The sequence below is a fragment of the Podarcis pityusensis genome, assembly GCF_964106645.2.
Source record: "Podarcis pityusensis genome assembly, chromosome: 3".
Taxonomy (NCBI): Eukaryota; Metazoa; Chordata; class Lepidosauria; order Squamata; family Lacertidae; genus Podarcis; species Podarcis pityusensis.
The window spans coordinates 122724824-122739066 of NC_138026.1; the positions used below are offsets into that span (position 1 = coordinate 122724824).

At 51.1% G+C, this 14243-nt stretch overlaps 2 protein-coding genes across 5 annotated transcripts in view; both read left to right on the top strand.

Annotated features, from left to right (window-relative positions):
• Positions 1-1839, top strand: part of DPYSL5 (dihydropyrimidinase like 5) — a 38191-nt gene extending 36352 nt beyond the window's left edge. For both annotated transcript variants that reach the window (XM_081001023.1, XM_081001024.1), the window contains one exon: positions 106-1839. In XM_081001023.1, coding sequence (XP_080857149.1) covers positions 106-191 — 86 coding nt within the window. In that variant the 3' untranslated portion in view covers positions 192-1839. The remainder of the gene's footprint in view (positions 1-105) is intronic.
• A 5549-nt stretch (positions 1840-7388) lies between these two features.
• The window catches only part of MAPRE3 (microtubule associated protein RP/EB family member 3), a 34368-nt gene continuing 27513 nt past the window's right edge, over positions 7389-14243 (top strand). The window contains exon 1 of one of the 3 annotated variants that reach the window (XM_081000013.1): positions 7389-7486. In XM_081000013.1, coding sequence (XP_080856139.1) covers positions 7458-7486 — 29 coding nt within the window. In that variant the 5' untranslated portion in view covers positions 7389-7457. Of the gene's footprint in view, positions 7487-14017; positions 14167-14243 lie in introns of those variants that run through there. The other 2 variants (XM_081000014.1, XM_081000015.1) reach the window with 2 other exon arrangements.

Below are 14243 nucleotides of genomic sequence, written 5' to 3' on the forward strand. Positions count from 1 at the left end.
TCTCCTCCCCGGCTGGTCCTTGTGGCCTGGTTGGGACAGGATGTGCCTCCCCCCCCCCCCCGGTGCCGGTGTGCTTCTGACCGCCCCGTCCTTCTCTGTCTCCAGGTTCTCAGATCGATGACCATGTTCCAAAGCGAGCTTCGGCCCGGATTCTCGCTCCCCCCGGAGGCAGGTCTAGCGGCATTTGGTAGCTGCTCCCCCGACTTGTCCCCCAACTAAGGACGCCGTCGCCGCCCCCCCCCACTCGCCCGGCTGCCCCCCCACGCCCCACGGGCTGCAGGCAGACACACCTTTTACCGGAGCTGCTGCCGCCGAAGACCAGCACTTCACACCTGATGACCCCCACCAAGACCCCTCCCCGGAATGAGGCTGCCGGGGGGGTCCCGGGCCAGAGGCACCCCCCCTCACTCCACGGCTGCATGGAAACGCAGGCTGATGCACGGGGGGGGGGCGATGCTGGGCTGCTTCTGTCTCTTTCTTCCAGGTAGAGGGGGGCAGCTCCCCCAAGTGCCACGGGCGGTGGGGGCCGACTTAGGGAGGGGGCAGGGCCAAGGGGGGGCCACCTGGGCCCCCAGTTCCTTTCTGTTTTGCACGTTGGGTTTTTTGGATAAGTGACATTTTGACTTGTTTGTGCATCACGTGGAAAAAAAATGAATAATCCTGAATTAAAAGGTGCTTTGTGTGACTAGCAGTAGGATAGAAAGGGGGAGGCAGGTGGAGGGGGCTGGAAAGGTCTCTAGGGTGGAGCCCCCCCCCCTTTTCCAAGCAGCGTTTGCTGTGCAGAGAGGTTCATCCCAACATTGCTTAGCAGTAGTGGGGCCCCCATTTTTGCTCTCTTCCCCGGGGAGGGGTGATGATGCCATGAGGTGGATTGAGGGGGGTCCTCTGCTGCCTGCCCCCCTTTTCCCTGGCCTTCTCTGTAGGCCCCACTCAGTGCCTTCTCTTGCAAGGGGGGAGGGCTAAAGTGGGAGAACTCCCACCCACCCCATCCTTCCGCCAGCCCACCAGGCAGGAGTTGCCAGGGAGGGCCCCGAGCCAAGGGCGCAAGAGGAGGGCCAGGACCCCTGGGCTCCCCCTGGAGAGTGCAGTGCAGTGGTTAGAGCAAGGGGACCTCTCTCCCCACATTCCAGCATAGGATACGGAGCTTTCGTATCTGCACCTTTTGGTAGGCAGGAATCCCTTTCTGATCCTTGGGTAGGGAGAATGGGCCGTGGGGTGAAGGGACCAGAGAGCCGGGAGGAGGAGGCTGGCTGCTCCCCAAAGCCTTGGGGCCTCTCCTTGCCACTCCGCAGAGGAAGAGGGGCTGGGTGCACTGTCCTCTGCGACCCACTGTGAAGAGCTTGTGGGGGGAAAGCCAGTTGGGGTCTCAGCCCATGGTGGTTGGCACCTGTTAGACCTGAGAGGCACCCGTTGAGGTATGGGATGTCTTGAGAGTTGCCAGCATACTCACCCCAACATTCCTCTTTTAACACAATGGTGCTAACCCCCCAGCCCCCTGGCTGACTGTTGGGGCCACAGAGCCCCCCTCCACCCCCCCTCTGCCCACCCACCCACCCACCTGGTCTCCCTCTGGAGTAGTGTGAAGTGTGAACCGTTACTTGTGCACCTTCTCTCCCCCCCCCCACTAGTTGGTCCCCGTAGGTGTGCGAGGCTGGTGGGGGACACGACAGAGGACTCCTTTGCCCCAGGACCGCAGAGGAGGAGGAGGAGGAGGAGTCCCGGCCCCCCGAGTGCGACTGGCCCCCCGCCCGCCCCTCCGTTGGGATAGTCTTGTAATGGCTGTGATAGCACCTGCTGCCCTGTGCGTTTCTGTTTCCTCATTAAAGAGTGTTCTCATGGTACGAGGCTCCTGCGTCTGTGCTTCCGGGGTTTGGGGGGGCAGCATTGAGATTTGGGGGGGCCTTCACAAGCGCTCTCTCAAGGGTGGCTCAAACCAACAGTCCATCAGGCAGCAACAATCCACAGGTAGCGATTGCATCTGCTTTGGCCGGTCACCGTATTTTTCGCTCTGTAAGACACACCCGACCATAAGACGCACCTAGTTTTAGAGGCGGAAAACAATAAAAAAAATATTCTGCATCTGTGCAGCGCCTCTCCAACAAAGCGGGAGGAGAAACGGAAGGGGTGCCATTTCTCCTCACGCTTGCGCAGCTTTCCCTCTGCGCAGCGCCTCTCCAGTGAAGTGAAGCGTTCCTCCTGTTGCCCGGAAGAGGCTTCGCGCGGCTTTCCCAGAAGTCAGAACAGCAAGAGGGATCACTACTTTCGCTGCGCAGCTCTCCCTCTTGCTGTTCTGGCTTCTGGCATAGCCGCGCAGCCTGCATTCGCTCCATAAGACACACGCACATTTCCCCTTACTTTTTAGGAGGGAAAAAGTGTGTCTTATACAGCAAAAAATACGGCAATTAAATCTGCCGTGCTAAACAGGATGTGGGTGTAAACGAAATGTGCAGAGCTACATGCACCAGTTGGCAGCAAAGGGCAGCATCGTGGGGGGCACAGAAGTGCATTTCCTCCTGCCCCCCCCAAGGGGCTGAGGCTTGGGATTCCCGCCTGCTTTGCTCTGTCACACTCCCCGCCCCCCCGCTGCCGCCATGGTCCCTTGGAAGGTTCCAAGTTGATCCACTAGTGGCATTTGATGGGGGGCTTTCCTTTGAAGAGCTCTCTTGCTTCTTCAAACATTGCTAAATAATCTAGTTGTCAGTATCTATTGATAATAATTTTTATTAGTTTTCAATTACAATAACCCAATAATAGCCTCATTATAACAATGCCAAATTATAATACAATTATTAATACCAATCCTTCAGGTGCCAAATCATGTAATTTAAGTGCCCCCCCCCCGCGTGCTAGAATGGATGATTTGATGATTTCTGCGTTCTAAAATCCTATTAATTTCAATCACACTCCAGTCAAAATAGCAATCCCTTATACAACAACTGCAGTATTAACAACTTCCATTCGTACTGACACACATTAAATGATTTATAAACGTACAGGTGAAGCATTCAAACCATATCCTTGTTCTTCCTGTGGCAATTATTCTGTCTATGATGTTTTTTTCTGTCCTTGAAAAATATTATGTCTATCTTTTCCCGCTTGTTGCTGTACTCCATCATTCCCTGGGTGGAGCTAATATCCCATTGTTGTTTCAGAAGTTCTCCATTGCTCTGTCCCGTGCTTCATTGTTTTGCAACTTTAGCAGCAGCTGCAAAAATCCCAAGCTGTTTTCGCCATTTTCCCCTCTCAACCTAGGAAGGAGAATGATCTGCAAATAACTCAGTGATGAACCTTATCAACTCCTTGGCAAGCTCGCAGATTTCTTTCATCCCTCCATTCAGCCGAAGATAAGCAGTTACACTTCCAGTTTAATTAAATTCCAAGTCCTTTTAGCATTATTCAGTTCAGTCCATAGATAATAAAGGATAGGGAAGAGTCAGCTCTAAATTACCATCGTAAACCTTTTGCAAAACAGAGCTTTCCTACCTTTTTCCTTTTTCTTTTTTTACACACATAGTTCCATTTGATGTTATATTCCATATCTGCAATCCAGCTTCATCCCACTTCCCTGAACATACACAAATTGAACAAAGCACTTCAAGGGAGGGTTGCTGAATCATAAATGTACAAAAGAAAACTTTATATCAAGAAGCCGTAGGCTCCCCCTCATCTTTTACACCGAATGAAATCTTTCAAGTTCAAACCTTAACAACCTTGCAGCTGCTTCAATTCCACAGTTGATCTCATCTCTTCTAGCACACACCTGTACATTAGTCTAAATTAAACTCTTAATAGGAGAACCTTTGCTTCTTAATGGCGGCGAAGGAGGGTTTTCAGCAGGTGAAGGGCTTTTGCACTCAGTGCCTCCCTGCCCCCCACAATCCATGCCAGAGCGAGAGCTGGGTACCGAGACGATCTGCAAGTGAAGCCAGTTCCCCCCTGTCCTTGGGGGAACTTGCAAGGATAATTACCCTCAATTATCCTTGTTTTTTCTTTGCCAACAATCTCCCGCAATCATGGGAGCTGCCTCCATTACGGCAGACCAGAATCAGAAGCCCCTAGTTGTCTGTGTGTCTGATCTTCAAGGATCCCCTTCAAGGTGGTCAGTCTACTTGAGTTAAAAGATCCTTCAGGTAACCATCGTACTGCAAACAAAGTACAGATCACCCATAGTTCCTTACACTGGTTCTCAATTTTACTCTTGGACCCCTCAGTTTGATCCCATTTGCTAGAACAAACTGAAGGGGGTCCAAGACCTCATTGGCTGGCAAAGGCAGAGAAAACTTCAGAGCCTTCTTACCTGCGAGATGCTTCCTGGTCTGCTTCGAAGTGTTTGCATCCATTTTCTGATCAGATCCTGCCCCTAAGACTGCCAGGCCCCCCCCAGTTCTCTAACTTGGCTCTGTGGTGCCCATCTTTTGGGGACCTCCCTCCTAAGTTGGCTGGTGGCCTTTCACCCGGGTCCCTGCTTATCTAGTCCCTTTAATGTTCAAGTTTTCCTGGCAACCCCCCCCCTTCACAACTGCTACGGAAATGCCCCCCTTGCTTTCAGATGCCCAATTTTTGCTTTTTGTTTTTTAAAGACTTTTTATTGCAAAGTAAATACATCAGTAACAAGCCATACATAAAGAATAATATAAAGAAAAAGAAAAAATAAATTAAAAAACGCAAAGAAAAATAGTAAAACAATAAAGAAAAGTATATTTCAATACAATAAACACTTCCCACCAGTTTTCCAGGTTAGGACGTTAAGCTACGTGGCCTGTGGTTTCCAGGATCCCTCCCAGAAGATAGTGGCATGCTCACAACCCTGCGACCATTCAGTTTAGAAGTCACCAGGCCATCAACTGCTGCAGATGACATACCTGCTAGCCTCTGAAAAGTGCTGAGTGCCCCTCAGTTCTCTAGTGACCATGTAGGATAGCTCAGCATCATCAAGATGGGAGGGGGGCGAATGCAGCCTCATCCAGAACAGTGCTGAGCACCACCTTTCTGCCAACAAAAACTCTCTTCCCTGGATTCCACTTTCCTTAATTTTCCCCATCTCCTGTCCATAACGATCCCAGGCACCAATTCAGCGCCCCCATTGATGAAAAGTAGAACTGGGAGGCTGGAGTCCTCCCTTCGCTCCCAATCTCTGAATGACTTCGCTCAGCAGTTTCATTAAGATTTTAAAGTGCCTGTGAGACAGGCAGAACCCTCCATGACCCCACACTTTCTGTTCTTGGGTGAGGAAGGGAGGTTTTAATTACTGGCTTTCTTCATTATTTTTTTCCGTATAGCAAAGTATCACTATTTTGTTACGAAGATGAGAAGAAGCCATTAATGAAAGGCATCTCGCTGGAAGAGAAATAAGACTTAGAGGAATTAAGAGAGGGCATGCAAGGGGCAAAAATATAGTCTGAAGCTCAACAGAAAAAAAACTAAGTTCATGGCCACTGGGCCCATCACCTCCTGGCAAATAGAAGGGGAAGAATTGGAGGCAGTGAGAGATTTTACTTTCTTGGGCTCCATGATCACTGCAGATGGTGACAGCAGCCACGAAATTGAAACAAGCCTGCTTTTTGGGAGAAAAGCAATGACAAACCTAGACAGCATCTTAAAAAGCAGAGACATCACCTTGCCAACAAAGGTCCGTATAGTTAAAGCCATGGTTTTCCAGCAGTGATGTATGGAAGTGAGAGCTGGACCATAAAGAAGGCTGATCGCCGAAGAATGGATGCTTTTGAATTCTGGTGCTGGAGGAGACTCTGGAGAGTCCCATGGACTGCAAGAAGATCAAACCTCTCCATCCTTAAGGAAATCAGCCCTGAGTGCTCACTGGAAGGACAGATCCTGAAGCTGAGGCTCCAAGACTTTGGCGACCTCATGAGAAGAGAAGACTCCCTGGAAAAGACCCTGATGTTGGGAAAGATGGAGGGCACAAGGAGAAGGGGACGACAGAGGACAAGATGGTGGGACAGTGTTCTCGAAGCTACAAACATGAGTTTGACCCAACTGCGGGAGGCAGTGGAAGACAGGAGGGCCTGGCGTGCTCTGGTCCAGGGGTCACGAAGAGGCGGACATCACTAAACAACTCAACAACAACAACAATGCAAGGGGCAACTAATACTAACCCCGACCTGGATCAAGAGGTGGCATTTTAAATTAACAATGAAAAAGACTTCTGGTGAATGTGACTTACTTGAGTGTAGACATTACAGAAGGATCTTGGCCATGGGGGGAGAACATGGCTGGGTCCTATTCTGCTCTGCACAGTGCTGTGCGCAACTTCGGTTCTCATTCTGCTTCCAACTCATTATGGGAAAACAAATGCCTAAACGACACGAAAAGCTCCAATATAGAGGCAGCTGTTGTTTCAGGACAAACAAAGCAGACCTGTTCTCCAAAGCATTTTTTCCCCTATAAGCCTTTTTATGTTCAGCTTATTTGCTTTGGTGAAAACGGCACGAATATGTCTAGGGCAGACCTCCAACCAGCCTCTTAATGCTTCCTGAGAGAGAGGTCTGCACAGATTCCAATGCCCTTTTGGTTGCAAAGCAAGCGTGATTGGGTCACGTGGAGCCAGAAATCAAGGGAGTTTAGAGCAGGGTTACTTTGTGTTGCTGTTTAGTTCCCAAGAGGAGGTAGACAATAAGATCAGACTGTTTGCAAATATTCCATAATAAGCATCAGTGCGTAATGCCAATTATTAACTGGTATATGGGGCATGCTCAAAGCTGCTGCACACTAATTCTCTATTTCTGGCTGAAGCCTCAACCGTCCAGGCCTACCGATGGCCTCAGAACTGCGCTTGCCATGCTCAAGCCTCAGCTGCCGGGGCAAGCGCCACACTCTGGCCCATAGAATCACAGGACAGCAGAACTGGAAGGGACCCGCAGGGTCATCTAGTCCAACCCCCTGCAATGCAGGAATCTCAGCATCCCTGAAAGATGGCCATCCAACCTCTGCTTTAAAAAACCACCAAGGAAGGAGTTTCCACCACGTTCTGAGGGAGTCCCATTGTTGAACAGCTCTTGCCTTCAGAAAGTTCTTCCTAAAAAATCTCCTTACTTTTTATATATATTATTTTTATTGGTTTTCCAAATGATTACAAATCAGCCCAAATTATTTAAATTTAATGCAATTTTATATATATATAAAATCAGGTTTCCCGCTCCTGTCGCAAACATAAGTCCATTACTTCCTGACGTAGCCACTTCATTCTTCTTTAATCTCCCCTTCATCCATCTTGATGTCAGTCCATTCTTTCTAATTTGGACAATATGGATCGAGGTGACCCAGGGGCCCAACTCTGCAAGGAAGCGGCTGGGATTGGAAAGCATCCCCTACCCCCATGTTGCCTAGCAACCGCCACACTCCAGGCTGGGCAATGGGGTTCCCTGGTTGCTTGGCAACCCCATGGTCCTCCCTCCTCTTCAGAAAGTAGCCAAGCTCCCAGCTGGGGTTGCCACATTGCGATGGCCGTGGAAGGAGACTTGCCCTCAAGGTCAGTGGGGAGCCATCTGGTGAGGGGGCTGCGATTCAACAGGGGGGCGCCTGAGCTCCCCTCCTGGGGAAGAGGTGGGAGGGCTTCTTCTTGAGAGGAAGCAGCCCCCTCTCACCCTCTGCGGGAGGCCCTGGAGGGATGATGCCCAGCCTTGGGCCTCCTGGCAACCCCTCTGGCTCCCAGAGCCTCAGCATGGCGCCTGGGCCCCCTAGCAGCCCCTCACAAGGCCAAACCTCCAGGGAAGGCGATGCTCTAAAGAAGGGAATGGGGGGCGGATCATAGAATTGTAGAGTTGGAAGGGGCCCTGAGGGTTATCTAGCCCAACCCCCTGCCCAACGTGGGGCTCAAACTCACATTTCTCTACCAGCTGAGCTGTCCCAAAGGCTTGAGGAGGGGTTTGAGTAGCCCCCTCCACTCCCACCACCACCACTTCTCCTCTCCAAATGTCCCCCCTCCCCTCCGGTTAATGCTGGTGGGCCATTTTTACGGGGAAAGAGTGGCTGCAGCAACCCAGCGAAATGGGTGGGGGATTATTATTATTATTATTATTATTATTATTATTATTATTACTTACTTACTTACTACTAGCATTCCACTGTATGTTGTTCTGCTTTGCAGAAGCTTTCTACTAGCTTTTTGGGGGGGGGCGGTTTGTCAGGGGTTTCCAGTGTCCACTTTGCAGACTTGCTTGGCAATGAGAGCTGGAGGGGAAGGCAGCACACCCACCCCCGCCTCTGCATTTGACCCCCCCCTTGCCACCTCTTGCCCCAGCAGTGCCGGGGGGGGGGACAGCGGCAGGTCAAAGGAGCAGGATTGGGCTGGGTGACTTCCCTGATGGGATATCTGCTGGACTACCAAGGGGTCAGGCATGGCTGCTTCAGGCGCCTTGCTCTGAGCCCCAGTTCTGCCCAGAGGGAGGCAGCACTGACCTGAATCCAGCACAAGGGGATCCAAGCAGATCCCTGTGAAGGGGAGTCAGCTTCTGTGGTTGGAGACTCGGATCCTCTCCTGGAAAAGGGCAGGTGAGCGCAGAATTTGCCTGTATCAGGAACAGCAAAAAATGTCATGGAACAAAGGACCAATTTTTGAGTTCATTAAGCCAAGTGGGGAGCGGAAGGGGGGCTGGATGTGATGTTGGCAGCCTCCCAGGACTCCTCCCAGAACGGGATGGCCAGGTGACACTGAATTCAGGACAAGGAAAGGGCCTCTCCTGCTCTCTCCATCATTTCACTTCTTCTTCCTTCAGCACATAAAATATGGGAGGGTGGCTATGATGGGCACTGTTGAACTTGTTGTTGTTGTTGAGTCGTTTGGTCGTGTCCAACTCTTTGTGACCCCCTGGACCAGAACACACCAGGCCCTCCTGTCTTCCACTGCCTCCCGCAGTTTGGTCAAACTCATGCTGGTAGCTTCGAGAACACTGTCCCACCATCTTGTCCTCTGTCGTCCCCTTCTCCTTGTGCCCTCCATCTTTCCCAACATCAGGGTTTTTTCCAGGGAGTCTTCTCTTCTCATGAGATGGCCAAAGTCTTGGAGCTTCAGCTTCAGGATCTGTCCTTCCAGTGAGCACTCAGGGCGGATTTCCTTCAGAATGGAGAGGTTGGATCTTCTTGCAGTCCAAGGGACTCTCCAGAGTCTCCTCCAGCACCATAATTCAAAAGCATCCATTCTTCGGCGATCAGCCTTCTTGATGGTCCAGCTCTCACTTCCATACATCACTACTGGGAAAACCATGGCTTTAACTATACGGACCTTTGTTGAACTAGGATGCCTTTAATCTTGCAGACAAATCCATGCAGGACCCAAAGGCTCTGGACGGCTGCTGGCCATGACGCCTGTGCTCTCCAGGGGGCTGCTGGGAATCCCAAGTGGGTGGAGCGGCTGCCTGTGCCCTCCGGCCCTCCCTGTGGGCTTCCCATTGGGTTGGCTGCTGCGAGAACAAGATGCTGGATGCAATGGAACCCCTTTGGCTCAAATCCAGCTGCTGCAGGGCTCTGGTTGTGTTTCTGGACCCCTTGCCATGGGGCAGAGGCTTCCGAGGAGCCCTGTGCGCTACAGCTGGAGTGCGACTCTCTGAGAGTCAGCCCACAGCTGGCTCTGCTGCTGAGCCTGGGACATACAGAAGAAGGTGAAAGTAGCCCTGCTGGATCCGGCCAAAGGAGGCCCATCTAGCACAGCATCCTGTTCTCACAGTGGCCAACCAGATGCCTGGGGGAACCTGCAAGCAGAATTCAAACTCAAGACTCGTCTCCCCCCCTGGGGTTTCTAGTATTGTCTCAGCCTATTTTAAAGCCATCTAGGTTGGTGGTTGCCTCCTGTGGGAGTTCCGCAGTTGAACAAATCCAGAAGTCTGCCAATGCTACTTTCTTTTTTAGAAAAATACTTATTTGATTTATATACCAGCCTTCATCCAAAGATCTCAGTTCACAAGATAAAAACAGGTACCCTCCATGCTGCTACCCTTCGTCACTTGGCCTCATCCCTTCCATCCTGTCTTGCACAGCTAATTGGGTGTGCTAACATTTTTTTAATCCCTCACCAGCTGACTGATCCGGACTGCCTTGGTTTTTGTTTGTCTCCGTCTTTTATGCCCTGGAGCTTGAGCTCTCACCTGCCTGGCCTGCTGTGGCTTGTACAAGGTCTTTGCAATCCACACCTTGACCTTGAAGGATGAGATGGATTTATACCACGTCTGACTTGCTCCTTTTAGTTTACGTGCTTTGAGGAAAAGGCTTCTTAAGAGCAGGTACGCGACACGCTCAGGCCTCCTCCAGCTGAAAAGCCACATGCAGACCTCCTGCCCCACAACCAGCCTCCCCGGGCATGCCAGCTGCCTCTGGCACATGCCAGCACCCTCCCCTCTTGGGCCATGCACTGCTGCTTTGCTGGCATCCCTAAAGGCCCTTGGGGGTCAGGTTTTGGAGGCTGGGGTGGAAGAAGCAAGGTTAGCGCTCGACTCGTCTGCCTTTCCTTGCAGGACGAATGTAGCACAAATCCCAAAGATCAAGCCAGAAACAACCAGCCTGCACCTGCTTAGAATCCTAGAATTGTAGGGGGGGGGGCGCGAGGGTCATCTGCTCCAACCCCCTGCAGGGCACTCCTGCAAGGCAGTCCTGCTGGGGAAGGGCAGGTCTCTTGGTGGTAAGAGGGAGGCCGTGGGGCTGCTGGGTCTCCTTGTGGGTCTTGCTGGCTGCTGTCCTGCTCCCTGAATTGCAGAGGCAGCCAGCGCATCGCTAGGCTGCCAATGTGTCCCAAGGCAGAGGCCGGCCTAGCGGGGCCTCCGAGTGGGGACACCCCTCCGACTTCACGCTCAGCCCAGGAGAACCCAGAATGGAATCTTATTTACTTACAATATGTGCAGCGCCCACCCTTGTTCTCACCAACACACTCTTTCGACAAAAAAATAAATTAAAAACATCATGGAGGCATCCCCGGTCAAACCACTGGCACCTCTTAGACTATGTAATTGTCCGAGCTGAAGATGGCCGTGATGTGCTCCTTACCAGAGCTATGACGAGTGCCGATGACTGCTGGACAGACCACCGACTAATACGCTCCACGGTGGCTATCAAGATTATACCTCAACGCAGGCTTCAAGGAAGGAAACCAAGGCGCAAAATGAACACTCAAGCCCCTCAAGATCCCATTAAGCGGGATTGCTTCCAAACGACTCTTAAGGCCCATCCCTGATAACATCAAGGAACACTGGACCAAGCTAAAAACATCCATTGTTTAACAACCTGTGAACAAACTATTGGATACCAAGCCAAGAAACACCAGGACTGGTTTGATGAGAATGATGGTGAGATTGAACATATAATTGACAAGAAAAGGAAGGCCTTTCAGATCTGGCAAAGAAATAGAAACTGCGCCACTAAGAAAAAACCTATCTCAACGCTAAGGCTGAGGTTCAAAGAAGAACCAGATAATTAAAGAACACCTGGTGGGTAAAAAAACTCAAGAGATCCTTAGCCAACACTCACGATGAACAGAGTTTCTTTAAAGCCACAAAGACCATCTATGGGCCAATAAATCATGTCATATGCCCCCTACGCTCAGCAGACGGTATCACACTTCTAAAAGATAAAGAAGCTATTGCACTGCGCTGGAAAGAACATGATCAACATCTCCTAAGCCGCAACTCCCCCGTAGCTGCTGAGGTTCTCTCACAAATTCTGTAAAACCAAGATAAAGATGAGCTTGCAATATCTCCAAATCTGGGAGAGTTGTATACAGCTATTAACCAAATGAAAAACAACAAAGCCAGCGGACCTGATGGGATACCTGCTGAAGTCTTCAAAGTGGGCAGAATTGAACTTACACAACAACTTCACAAGCTCATCGGAAAAACCTGGGAGAGAGAAGAGATCCCAGCAGACTTTAGGGATGCCAAAATTATCAATCTCTTTCAGAAAGGTGACAGATTGCAGAAACTATCAAAGCATCTCTCTATTAGCTGCAGCTGGCAAAATTCTTGCAAGGATCTTAGCAAATAGTCTCCTAACCATATCTGAGGGTCCCCAAAATGGTTTTAGACCTTCTAGGAGGTTGTTGGACATGATTTTCATCACTTGACAACTTCAAGAAAAATGCAGAGAGCAAAACCAATCCCTGTATATGGCATTTATTGACCTAAGGCCTTCAACATTGTAAATCGTAATGCCCTGTGGACTGTCCTTCTGAAAATCGGCTGCCCAGATAAATTTGTGAACATCTTTTGGCTCCTCTATGATAATATGACAGCAACAATGGCTTTCAAAGTGAACCATTCACAGTGGGATCAGGTGTTAAAAAGGGTTGTGTTATTGCCCCAACTCTATTCATTATTTTCATTGCCATGATCCTACACTTTGTCAAAGGGAAACTCCCCACAAGAGTAGAAATCATATACTGAACAGATGGAAAGCTCTTTAATCTGAGCAGGCAGAAAGTAAAGAGTAAGCGTACCATAACTTCCGTCATAGATGCTGATGACAACATAGTGTGTGAAGACTCAGAGAATGACCTCCAAACCCTCCTAAATATCTTTGCAGAAGCTTATGAAAAGCTTGGCCTATCGCTCAACAACCCCTTTGCAGTGCCACAAATCCAACTCAATGGTGTAATGTTGGAAAGTGTCAATCATTTCTCCTACCTGGACAGTTATCTTTCCACAAGGGCTGACACTGATGCCGAAATCCAGCATCACCTGAGCTCTGCAAGTGCGGCTTTCTCCCGATTGAAGTGCAGAGTGTTTGAGGACCAGGACATTCGCAGGGAAACCAAAATGCTTGTTTACAAAGCTAGTGTACTACCAACCTTACTGTCTGTTTGTGAAACATGGACCACTTATAAACGCCATCTCCAACTCTTCAAAAGATTCCATCAATGGTGTCTCAGAAAAAATGTACACATCACTTGGCAAACTAATGCCAGTGTACTGGAAGATGCAAAGATCACCAGTGTTGAAGTAATGAGCCTTCAACATCAATTTCGTTGGACTGGTCATGTTGTGCGGATGCCTGATTATCGTCTTCCAAAGCAACTACTCTATTTGGAACTTAAAAATGGAAAGCGTAATGCTGGTGGTCAACAAAAGAGGTTTAAAGACTCTCAAGACCAATCTAAAAAAATGTAGTATAAACCTAGACAACTGGGAAACACTGGCCTGCGAGCGCTCCACTTGGAGAACAGTCTTTACCAAAGGTGTTGTGGCCTTTGAAGACACTCGAACTCAGGACGGAAGAGAGAAACGTGCTATAACCTCTGGGTATAGGGTGGTATATAAATTCTAATAATAATGATGATGATGATGATGATGAAGCCTGCTTGGCTAACCCTCCACTGGGATGAACTCCCGCCTGGAAACCTATGTTCCCACTCTGGAAGGACGTGTGGATCCAGAATTGGCCTTCACAGTTCCTTATGGACTCAAGACCGTGTTCATGAAAGACCATCTTCCTCGGCTACGAGGGATCGCCAAAGAAGAAGCAGAGGGCTGCCAAAGTGGGCCAATGCCAGAGGCTGGCTTATATGTGCCTCCTAGTGGGGACCCCCCCCCTGGCCAGGAGACACCCAGCCCCCTTCCTCCTAAGGGCTTGTGGGGGAATGCAAGGCTACTGCGGACGTGTAAGCAGCCTCTGGTGCGAGGCAACCGAGAGAAGAACTGCCTTTTGGACACCAGCGCCCAGGATCCTGTGGGCGGGAGTTCCACAGTTTAACTGTGCACTGCGGGAGGAAGTCAGAGGGTGGCTCCGCTTTCCCCTTCCGGGCCCCTGTCGGAGGAGCCCTGCCGAGCCAGGCGCTCCCCTGGGGCCCGATCCTGCCCCCTCCTCCTTGCCGAAGATTGGCTCTGCACATGCTCGGGGAGCCTCTTCCTCCGCGGGCGGGGCCTCGCTCAGCCGCTTTGGCCCCTGGAGACCCGGGGATGCTCCGGCGCGTGCGCAGAGGGGCGCGTGGGCGGGGCCTGCGAGGCGGGAGAAGCCGCTCTCTCTCTCGCCCCGCCCTCCGTCTTCGGTTGCCATGGCAGCGCGGAGGGCGGAGCCAGGGTCGCGAGCGCCGTCGTCCGGCCCTGCTCGGGGGCGGGCGCATGCGCGAGAGGACCCTCCTCCCGGCCCCCCGCAGAGCCGGCCCGGTCCGTGAGGAGGAGGAGGCGGCGGAGGACGGAGCCAGCCAGCCGCCCTTGCCGCGCCGGCACCGCCGTGAGTGGGGGGGGGGGGGAGGACCAGGGCGGAGGGGACCCCCTCCCCTCGCAAAAACGGGGGGCCGCGAGAAAGGG